The sequence below is a fragment of the Lottia gigantea genome (genome assembly GCF_000327385.1).
Source record: "Lottia gigantea unplaced genomic scaffold LOTGIsca_36, whole genome shotgun sequence".
NCBI lineage: Eukaryota > Metazoa > Mollusca > Gastropoda > Lottiidae > Lottia > Lottia gigantea.
The window spans coordinates 429,630-442,100 of record NW_008709220.1 but is presented as its reverse complement, the minus strand read 5'-3'; the positions used below and the strand labels follow the sequence as shown (position 1 = coordinate 442,100).

At 34.4% G+C, this 12,471-nt stretch overlaps 2 protein-coding genes across 2 annotated transcripts; both read right to left on the bottom strand.

Moving 5' to 3' along the window:
* Positions 1 to 1,112: 1,112 nt before the first annotated feature.
* LOTGIDRAFT_121213 (hypothetical protein) lies at positions 1,113 to 3,885 on the bottom strand (the record flags this gene model as incomplete). Its single annotated transcript, XM_009058835.1, has 2 exons — positions 1,113 to 1,363; positions 3,735 to 3,885. Coding segments are annotated over 2 exons (402 nt in total), but the record flags the coding sequence as incomplete, so codon positions are not given.
* An 879-nt stretch (positions 3,886 to 4,764) lies between these two features.
* On the bottom strand, positions 4,765 to 11,426 carry LOTGIDRAFT_162807 (hypothetical protein; the record flags this gene model as incomplete). The annotated part of the gene is made up of 3 exons (XM_009058834.1): positions 4,765 to 5,036; positions 10,983 to 11,025; positions 11,424 to 11,426. 3 exons carry the CDS (start codon positions 11,424 to 11,426, stop codon positions 4,765 to 4,767), a joined length of 318 nt encoding a protein of 105 aa, XP_009057082.1.
* Positions 11,427 to 12,471: the final 1,045 nt, after the last annotated feature.

The window sequence follows — 12,471 nt, the reverse complement described above, 5'->3', positions numbered from 1 at the left end:
AATTCATAATTAGCTAGATTAGAAGAGAATTACCAACAGAATTGCAGTGAGTGACCGATTAAGAAAGGTCAAAAAGTCTTTTTTGTTGATCCAGACTGTACATACATGGACATTTATGATTGGTTAAAACTCTTAATTATATGCAATAAGAACATTATCATATGATTAAGAATACATGATAATTCATTAGAAACACCAATTAATCAAATAGTTTGCTTAATTTGACACTAAAAAATTCGGAAAACCATCTTTAACATTCAATTGACATAACAATTCTAATAAGAACAATCATCACAGATGGATATCGATAGCGATAAATAAACGAAATGTGTGTTAGCAATTCAGTTCCTGTTAAATTTTAATAAAATTTTTAAAGAAAACCCCTAAAACAAGAAAATAATCCTGTTTGACTAGACTTTCCTTTATAATTTGTTCAAATGAACAGCAGATTTTATTTCAACAATCCTACAAATATTTCCTTTTATCTGAATATTGAAGAGATTGTAAAATGGTTTTCTATATATTTTATGTAATAGCATCAATTTGCACCAATCAGATATCTGTGGTTCCTGCAATTAACATAAAACTAAGTCTTTGATGACGTCACTAATCATAAAGGGCCTTAAGTGATAAAGGTATTTTGCGATTAGTGATGTCATAAAACGCGTAGTTTTAGTGGAATTGCAGGAGTGATAGAACGTCTGATTAAATATTGGAATGGTGCAAATTGATGCTATCAGTGTCCCCAATACACATATCAAGTTAGAAAATCTCTTTACAATCCCTTTAACTGAGAAGATTTTTCTTTAGGGAGATTGCAAACTTCAGGTACACTCATTGAGACATTAAGACATATCTACAACCTTGACATCTGCTAACACAATATATTTATAGTAACAACTTCAGTATAGAATGGAGTATTACGTCTTTCTTGTCAACTTTTTATTCGTCCAGTGAAGAAATGAACACCACCTAATACCATCCTTTAAGTAAATGTGTTTATGTTTGGAATTGAATGATGCCCATATATATCATTGCTTGATAATATTTCTTCAAACGTGATACCTGTTATCATCGTCTATTTATAGTAACAACTGTATGACTGATATACATTACTTACCATCGTAGTTCACCATGCCATCTCCATCTACATCAGCCTCTCTAATCATCTCATCAACTTCCTTGTCAGATAGAGTCTCTCCCAGATTAGACATGACAAATCTCAATTCATTAGAACTAATATATCCATTACCGTCTTTATCAAACACACGGAATGCTTCGCGGAGCTCTTCCTCACTATCAGCTTTCTTTAACTTCCGGCACATCATCTGAAGAAACTCTTCAAAATCTACCGTACCATTACCTGTAAAGTTAAAATTGCCTGTTGAATTATTCGTGTCTTTTTCAAGGTTTTCGCAAAGTTCATCTTGCATAGCTTATAGGTTTATTTAGTTTGCTATAGGGTAGGATATAGGTTTATCTAGATTGAGTTTATTTAACGTGCTATAGAGTAGGATATAGGTTTATCTAGATTGAGTTTATCTAACGTGCTATAGGGTAGGATATAGGTTTATCTAGATTGAGTTTATTTAACGTGCTATAGAGTAGGATATAGGTTTATCTAGATTGAGTTTATTTAACGTGCTATAGAGTAGGATATAGGTTTATCTAGATTGAGTTTATTTAACGTGCTATATGGTAGGATATAGGTTTATCTAGATTGAGTTTATTTAACGTGCTATAGAGTAGGATATAGGTTTATCTAGATTGAGTTTATCTAACTTGCTATAGAGTAGGATATAGGTTATCTAGATTTATATAGGCTAGGCTATAGGTTACTTTAGCTTGCTATTTGGTAGGATATAGGTTTATCTAGATTGAGTTTATCAAACTTGCTATTGGGTAGGATATAGGTTTATCTAGATTTATATAGGCTACGCTATAGGTTACTTTAGCTTGCTTTGGGTAGGATATAGGTGAATCTAGCTTTATATAGGGAAGGATAAAGGTTACTCTAGCTTGCTGTTCTGTAGGATATAGATCTATCTAGATTGCCATAGAATGGGTTATGGGTTTATCTAGCTTGCTATTGGGAAGGATATGGGTTTATCTAGATTGTTACTCTAGCTTGCTGTAAGGCAGAATATGAGTTTATAGATTGTTACTCTAGCTTGCTGTAAGGCAGGCGATAGGTTTATCTTGATTGTTCATCTAGATAACTATAGAGAAAGATAAGGACATATCTTGTTTTTAAATCTCACGTTCTGTAATTTAAAACCTATTGATTTGATACTGTTTTAATGGATGGCTATCAAATACCGAGTGTAAAGTTGGTTGTCTTTCCACAATAATAATCATCCACTACCTATTAACAGTATTTCGTAATATTTATTAAGTATTTTGGACCAATTGGACCCACACAAATAATGAAATTTAGCGAAAATCTAAGTAGAAATTTATATAGCAATGGTAGGAAAAGTACATTTCCGATTCACATTTTATAAACATAACCTTACAATGATTATTTGATACAGCGGAAATTGGAGACAAAAATTCCCGTAAGCTAAATTATAGATAACCACTTCATAATTATTTCAAATTACTATGTATCTTATATAACATCTGTAGGTTGAGAATTTCAAGGGAAAACATCTAAACATTTGCAACTATTATGTGCAATTTCTCATGTAAATGCAGATTTAGATCTTTTGTTTCATATTTTCCCTGTGGGCTTCTACATCCCCATCTATGACCTGAGTGGATCATTTGAACATTGTTAAGCTAAATTTGGACCTGATTGCTCCATTATGTTACCCATACAAAAAGCAAAGTAAAAATTATGCTTATTGCTTCCACACAACTTTCATCGTGCTGAGTAATTGATTGGTTCAGAGTTGAAATGACCCACAATGCTTGGTACATAACGATGTTGTCAGATCATAAATGACAAGTGAAGTCATTAAAGCAATAAACGTTTAGATCTGCATTGTAGTCGCATAACGATACACATGCAAAGGTTCGAAAATCCTTTTGCATCGCTTTACAAATGTTTGTTTTATCGGCTATTTTGTAGCAGTTTTTATAATATGAGAATTCCTCAATATAGAGAAATACTTGATGAGTTCAATGTGATAAGAAACATTCAATAGCGGCTTAATGCTGGAAACTAGAGACAGATCTATACAGTTGAACTGATTTAAGATGACAGTCAGATTGGGCTGGAGGAAATTAGAATAAACAGAAAGTTCTATCAAGAATTATTCCGAATATTACATCAGAAGTTTCCACTTGATTAATTTCTAAAAAGAAAAGTGACAGCTGGACGCAGCCTTCAAATTATACAAATCACTCTTAATACGCATGGTCTGAAACTATATTAATGGAATTTGTCTCTCTAAAGCAATTTTTATGGAAGCGAATTGGTAAATGGTTGACAAATGCGCAAAGTGTCAACAAGATTTTCATATCTTACTTCGTGAGCGCATAGAGCCCAAGTCTGAAAACTGCACTGAAATTCGCCAAAATAACCACTGTGGACTGTGATAGTTATCACTGGCAAAGCAGAGGTAAACTTTTCCAGAACACCTAGTACCACTCTGACTTAATAAACTAGTTCATCGGGCTTCTCAGTCCGCCGCTGTACATACCGAATATTATTTAATGGAATATATATTATATATATATAATGGTATATAATTATTCTATTGCTTATATTGTTATATGAATTGATTTACCATCAGCGTCCACCTCGTTGATCATATCCTGTAGCTCCTGGTCAGACGGCTCTTGGCCAAGAGATCTCATCACAGTAGCTAGCTCACCAGACGTTATAGTCCCGTCTCCATCTTTGTCAAATAGCGAAAACGCTTCTTTATAATCTGAAATATATGAAATGGAATGCAGATGTAAGTCATTTTGTAGCTTATTATGAAGACAGGAAACTATACAGAGTACAGGTATTAAGCAGGATAGTGATATGAACCTACATTTTTTTATTTCATATTTGTCAAAAGATCTTTCATATGAATTAAGATGTTGAGTGTATGAGGTACCATGATATGACTTGTATATTTGTTTATGGCATCACATTTTATGTTGTACGTTCAGATTCATCTGCACGATACCATTTAACGATACCTCAACATGACGACGACGGGGGAAACACGTCGAAACGTTGCATAAAACTTTAACCAGTGATTGTTGTTAAATAAAGCTGTGTCTATATATCGTACTCACAATTGCTAAATGTCATTCAAAGACTTGATACCTCAACAGTTGAAAATGAAGATTTAGAGCCCCTGTTGGGATCAAATTATATTGAACGTTTTCATTTGGTTAAAGAAATGTTCATTCATTTTCTTCTCCTACATTACAAGTCAGATTAGCAGTAAGAATCAATGAAGGTTAGAATGAAAGTTGGGAAGTTTATTAAATTATATCGTTTATACCATAGGGAAATAGGAGACTATCTAATAGTCTAACTCTATTTGCAGTTACCTTCTACAACTTTAATTAAATTTCTCACAAAACTCATATCGATCACTCGTTCTTCAGACTGCTGCGCAATTTTCTCACTTGAATTTCTTTCATGATATATAACTCGCCTTGGTGATACGAACAGAAAGTTTTTCGTATTGCATTGATGATTAATAAAGGTAGAAAACACAGGAAATCGATGTATAACATATTATAATGCATGTAATGAATGTAATGAATGTAATGAATGTAATTAAAATTAGACCAAACTTTCGCTTAGTTTCTTTATTAACTTTTATTTTTTAATTTAGCCTCTTGAACATTCGTCAGTTTGGTGACGCCGCCAGCCAAACTAATTACTGCCCTCTCCAACGCATTGATTTTGTGACGCGAACAGGTGCATTTAGTGTCTGATGCTTCGCGGAATATACTTTCTGTTCGCGTCACAAAATCCCATCGTAGGGAGCGCCGAAATTTGAATTTAATAAAAACCGGAACGCAAGTTTGATCAGATGCTAAGGGAAACTGTCCCCTATCGAAATTCTTTAATAATAACTTGCCTGAATGATACGTCAAAAAAGTTTCATGTTCTGCATTAATGAAAGTAAATATAGCTCTCCTTGAGGTATTATTAACATATTATGGAAAGGAAATGTAAACCTCAATCGTATTCCCTAGGTGATATTGAACTTGTCTTAATGATGCTTACAGAAAGTTTAAAGTATGGTCTCGTAAGGTAGCAAACTTAAAAATATATAGATACGCCAGTGCATAGATAGATATTGCCAGTGCAAACTGTCCGAAGTAACTTATCAGAGAGGGGCACAAGCAAATTTAAAGTATTGCATTGTTCACAACAGAGTGGGGTGTTATGTTTTTTTTAAAACAAACATGCGGAACCACATAATCACGAGGAAAATCAGTTATTAATATTTACTACCAATAATTCGCCATTAGGTTTTGGACCTACGTCGGCGCACAAGGCAAATAAATGTAACTTCAGGTATTTGTCAAAACCATCAATTAATCCTTCTGAATTTTTCTTAAATTTGAGAATTCTTTCTTTATTATTTTAATCGAAAAATAGCTGAATTTAGATTGTCGGATTTCAATAATGTTAATTTGATGGAGCTAGAGAAACAAGACAAATATGTTGCTTTTTCTTTCTACTTTAATATCTCCTACTTCTGTGTATGACAAAGATCCCTCGTTGACCATTGCACAGTTCGTCACAAAATAGTGTATCTACACAAATGTCGAGAGCGAGGCCAAAATGAGAAGTGTCTCTTCCTGTGGAGGCTCAAAGAGCCGAAGCCCCTTGAGGTCGGGGACTAGAGACTCCCAGAAGCAAACGGATCTCAGATGGCCTGAAATGAATTTGGATCGTTTCGAGGGCTTAATATTCACTTCAAAATAAGACCTTTCACATGCCACAGGTAGGCGCCATGGTCCAATGGGTTTCCCCCTAAATACGTTACTGAGAATAGTAAATCAAATGTACTGAAATATACGTTTTAAATATTATAAGATTTGAACGACATTTAGAAGTGAAGAGTAGATATAACAAAAAAACAGAAGGGAAGTTATACCATAATATACCCCTTGTGTTTTATGTTATATGTTTTAAATATTAATAAATAAGTAAATTGACGAGGTTTGTCAGACGAGGTTCGTCAAAGAGTGCGTGTTTTAAAGTTCACCTGCTTGATCATAAAATCAATGAGTTAGTTCGAGTTCTTTTCATCAATATTTCTGAATTAAATAATAATAATTACTATATTTACTAATAATGTGTGGACTAATGAGCTCATGACGTTTACAATTCAATGCCTTCCTCGAAACACTGCAAAGGAAGATAGTCCAGAGTTTTCGAATAATGAAAAAATGTAATTAATATGAAATATAAAATAAAAGACGAACAATATGTGCAATTTTATAAGAAGAATTAGCGACTTTCCTCTTAAAGCGGGGTAGATGCGCCATTTTGGTTTTGATTTGAGTCTTGAAAATTCCTTCAAAAATATCTAAAACTGAGATTTTCTTTTCCTTTTTCTATAGTTGTCTTTCCTATATTATGGCAGTGTCTCAAAAACGACGACTCGTCTTTTTCACTTTCAAACGCGAATAATTAGGATTTGAAGGGTCAGATTTCGATGCTGAGCTAAAAAATATTACCGTTTCTGAGACTAAGGTACGATTGATCAAAAATGGCGAATTCGTCCCTTTAAGAATTTTGACTTTCCAGTTCAGCTCCAACTATTACTTCATGACTCCATAAGTCTCCATTTTGTTTTGCATGTACTTTCAATTGACCTGGACTCGTAAAAAAAAAATATTTTGAAAAAATATGCGCAAGCTACACAGTTTTCATATCAGCACATTTGTCGCTATCGGCACAGAACTGGATATGAATTAATTCATTGTAACCTAATATACCAATGTCTCGGGGTGAAGATCAAATAACTGCCCAGTTGATATAAATATTTAAATACGGTAGAAATTGAAACACAGATATCATTGTTTGGAAAGGATGTGTTCACCAGATTCTTGGGTTGTATCGGAAATGAGCTCAGTGTAAATCAGGAAGCTAATATATATATATATATATGACTGAATGACCACCGAGGAAAGATCAAGTTGATGGTATTTGACCAGTTACATATAAAAGACGAAGTTCTTTGGCATATTAACATAATATTAATATTGTCATTTAATGTATGCTTTTCTTGATGTACACTTAAATCTTTTAGATTGCTTGTTTTATCCACCTCTTTATCCTGCTATTATTTCGTCACCTCTCGTCCAAGAACATTTTATTACAGGGGCAGTATACAAACTTTTAATTGTCAAAAACATAAAAAATTATACCTGAAAATATATCTAAAATGCTATTTATATCTATGTATCTATTTGATCAAACGGAATTTGTTTTGTTAGGGTTTATTCAAAACGAGGGTAGTGTTCCTTTAAACAGCTTAAACAAGTTTTGGTGTCAATTCCATTTAAAACTACGATAAATATCAGATGAGAATGTTTATATTATTCAGTTAATTTAAAGAACAAACACCATGATATAACCAGACATTCCGAGTTATTGACGCCGAAATTGATTCAAGCTGAATTAAATCATCACTCAGATAATTCAGTCTGTCAAAAAGCTTTTTATATAAAATATAGACCAGGATAGACAGAGTGAAGTTTTAAATAAATAAATCAGACTGGGAAATATTGATGTTTTTAACACACAATCCTTCAATAGAATATAATACTGGCTTAATTTATAAATTGACCAAATTTCTCGGAATCGTGGCTGGTTTAACGTGATAGTTGCCTACATGTGGACGCATATATTTCAAATTTGCTCGAAAATATTGAGGGTTTTTTTTACACAAAAATCGAAAGTAGAATATTATAACAAATTTCTGTGAATCGTAGCTGCTTGAACGTGATAGTTGCCTACATATTTCCGTTCACATCAGCTGATTTCGATCAGATTTGTTTCTGCTAGTGTTAACGTGTTACTGTTAGTTGTATGGATAAGTAAACTGTTACAGAATCACCAGTATGTTAATAAACAAGATGAAAACAGTAGCGGATCAAAACTGTCCAAAACGGTCTTGGTCGTGTGGAAGTTTCCTCATCTCGTCCATAATCTGGACCTTTCGATTAAATCGTCTGAAAACCGTTTACTTTCGACAATTCTCGCGCGCAGAACGGTCGACATTGGCAGCGGGGTACTTGCCCGTACTTTCGCATACTTTTGCCCCTCAATCTTGTCGATATCTCCAAGAATTTACGCAATTCATAACCACACCCCCCTCCCTTCCTGGCTCCTGCCATGGTCCATTGGTCGGGTCTCTATCGGTTAGAAACAAGGGGCAACAACCGGGTCGATCAAAAAAAATTCTTTGGACAATCTAATCAAGATTAGGCAGATAGGAAAAAAGTAGCCTGTCACTTCTTCGATTTTGATACTAGACTCTCGGAGGACCCAGCCGATCGCACCTTTTCCCCTAAGGTGTTGTTCGGTGGTACTCTCAGGTTCCATGTTTTCGCAAAAATGCAACCAACCAAAAACAATGAGACCATGATAATAGTTGGTGATATTACTATTAGTCAGCAGGTGAAATGGGGGTATTAATCAGCAAGCATGTTACTCGGTTAACCAAATATATGAAACGAACGTCGAGTTGACAAAACCAGACCATAAAAGTGGCATCAGGTATTCGTGTTACTCCACACCCTACCGAAATGAATCCAATAACGGTTAGACAGACTATTGGTTTTTCTTAGTAAATTACACCCTTAATTTCTATTCAATATTACTAACATTTGTTGCTAGGCAACCGGTAAATACTGCCTCATTAATTGCAGCTTAAAGGAATGTTTTCTATTTTCTTCATTCTCCTGATCTGAACGGTTTACTTTTAGATGAGTTTTGGGAGACGGAATGAGAAGAGAATTACTGTCTGAAATGAGAGTTAAAACTACAATTTAGCAGCACAAACACATTGACTTTCATAGATGGTTCCAGAAGTGGAGTCTAACTGACTTTTAGTCAAACAGATATTTTTGCTCATCCGGGTACTGTCAAAACAGTATATTTTCAAGGGTTTAAAAGGCAGCACATTTATAGGGTTTGACTGATCCCTCATATTGTTTATTGTAAATAAACCATGTTGCATAACATTCTTTTCATGTTCATATTCAATTGGGGGATTAGTAAAACCCTCTAAATGTTTTGCATTTATACCCTTAAAAGTTTAAACTATAACGGACTGGGTGTGTTTTGACAGTACCCGGATGAGCAAAAATATATGTGTTTGACTAATTCATGATATGGGTATCTTATATGGTGATGCGTCCTTTCGTTGACAACATCGGGACACCTTTGCACATGTGGTACTAAAGTATGTCCCTGGACCTCATTCAAAATTAACTCAGCCAAAGTCTTTTCATATTCATTGTGGATCTTTTAATGCCAATTAGGCGCACTGTGTTCTTTTAAGATTATTGTGCAGTGATTACAAATCACGTTGGATACAGGTATTTGATTGGGAGTTATTCGTTTATTTCTAAAAATTCCAACGGACCGACCATAGATGAGCATACAAGTATACTAATAATGATAAAAGATACATTCCTACGTTCCACGACAATAAGTATTTCACAGGTTACTGGAACAAAGCCCCAAACATTTTACCAAGAGGAAGAAAGACACAGCTCTAAATGAAGCTTCATTGTCAAGAGAGAAAGTAGCCCCACACGGCACCACCCCACAGTACAGTCGAGGGTACGCTTCTCCTTTCTTGGACAAATAGACTTAGACAAAGTGTTACTCATTAATAGTTCAGCTTTGTTTCCAAACAAATTTGGCTTTGCATGGTGCAACGTCTCAAAAACTTACATGAGACTTTCTTTTTCTGGCCCTTACCGTTATAATATTACATCTCTAAACCATGTACGGGGCCCATCGAGCACTACCTTCGGGAAAGATCTGGTGCGATCTCGTCACTCCTCCGAGTATCTGGTACCGTAAAAGTAATAGGCTACTTTTTTCCGAGGTCCATATCAAACATAAAAAATATTATTACGTGTCGGGAAAACAACACAAATTACTTGATATCACGTGGGTAGCTACTCATGGACATTTTTCATCTTTCAAGGGAAATAACTCGTCGTTTATTTCACGAAAGTTTATGGTGATGGTGGATCATAAAATGTTTCAGGTTTAACAGAATTTGCATGTCCCCGCTATGGAAATTGTGAAACAGGAACTGATGATTGGCATGTTATTGAGATATTTCGTTCAACTTGGCAGTTTTGATTGTGTTTATAGTGAATTTTAGGCTAATTTGTGTTGAAATTATAGATCAATCAAAGCTGGACTTCAATGGTTCAATGGTTGGTCCACCTACACGAGTCAGAATCAAGAAAATAAAATTTCCAAAATGAATTTCAAGGGGAAATCCGGTTTTGTTTTGTAGGTCGAAAAACATTTTTGCTCAAATTTGTGAAATCTATACACCAAAATCTAGAGAAATGTGTCTCTTTACTTATCTGAAAGTTTTAACAACAACTAAAAAATCCAGACTTAGCTTTTCAACCCCAAATCTATATTAAAAGTTTACGTAAGGTTTTAAGTTCGTTTTGTGTTTTGGGAGCTGTTCGAAAACTACTGTATTAATGCAATTGATCAGGGATACTGAAAGGGGTAATAGAAAGAAAACGGTTGACAACTCGTCTGGGTGTTCAGATCAGAGCCAGGTTTACGTCCGATGAGAGGGGGTGAGGGTGCGAAATATCTGAGGTTTTGCCCGAAAAACTTGCTTTCGGTGTTGCGACGGGGGAGGAGGGAGGGCGGCTGACCCCTCTGCCCCCCCCCCCCCTTTTGCACCACTTCTGGTTCAGTTTTAAAAGCGTTCTCCTCTAGCCAATCATCATATTATTACATTCGAATCCTTATAAGTTATATCGTAAAGTAGATCAATGCACGCGTAACTTACCAGCTTCTTCCTCTCGTGATAAAACAAGTGTTTGGTCCTCACTCTGAAATATAAAAATATTGTTGTATATAAACATTTAATTCTACAGCTGATTTTCGGTGGAATTTCAGCATTTTCAAAAGAAAATTGACCTACGTAAATATTAAACATTATTAGATGCATAGACATAAGATATAAAACGTATGCTGAGGCTACCGAGTTATTAATAACTATGCGGACTTACAGATGACCAATTGACAAACGTAAATCCCACATGAATATTATTATATGTGGACTCACTGAAAGGGATTACAAGTTGATAAACCTAAATACCAAGTGAATATTATTAGCTATATTGACTAAATGGATTCTTTGTTGACATATTTCAATACCTATATTATAACCTATGTGGACTCTCTGTTCTCTGTTCAGGATGCTAAATTAACTAGTACGTGTACTTACCATAATAAAATATCAAATTAAGTATTTTCCTTGACAAACTGAGTTTTGTTTGTAGACATGACAACAATTGGTTGTTACTGGTATATTGTTCACACAACTTTATTACACTGAAAAATATAACAAACCTTTTGTTAAAATGATAGTGTGGGTCGTTTTTTTTTTTTTTAAATATTTACATTTATCATATCAGTCCTGTTTCAAAACGCTATATCTTTTAATAACTTGGGTAAGGCATCCTTAATACTCATTAATTTTAGAGTTTTTTTTTATCAGATAACGAACAGAGACAACTCTTGAATGCATGAATATGCAAAAATCTTCCAATTGCATAGACTAGGACTTCTCAGTGAACCGCGACCGGATCAAATACCCTGATGGGACAAAAAGATCACGACTTATTTTGATAGAAGTACACCAGTTTAAAAATAACTATTTATAACTCGTGTCTCCATTTAGTACATATATTTATCAATTTCTGTCATTGTTTTGTAACATTCATTACGTTACTTAATGTTAAATCCAAAAAGCATTTCACCAAAACGTTAACTTATTAATTTTAACGGATATAAGACTATTAAATAGATATTGTAAAAAAGAACAAGTACATCGACACATATAGCCACTTTAAGCTTGAAGCTCTTCACTTCTTAAGTTATTTGGCTTCTTTTGATTATAAACTGCTGGTGAGTGGGTCACTGAGAACGATAAAGATCAATACATGAGCCTGTTTTTATACTTGACTCTACTGCCCGAGAAAATCTTCTATTTATTCCAGCACGGAATATAATCCGAGGCTTTCTTAAATTCACATCAATTCCTTTTTTTATTAATATTTTTACTCATTATTCTAATATAGCTCGAAATATTTTGACTTTAGTTTGACAAGTTGTGGAAGTAGATGTCTGTCCGATCATCAAAATCAGAAATATTTCTCCCCCTTACAATCCAATAAAGTCTGCGCGTCATGCAAGCAATTCCATTCGTATTGAGGTGTGTCATTGCTAGAGGAATGGCATTGAAGTTCCATCACGTGGTTTACGAGAAATCA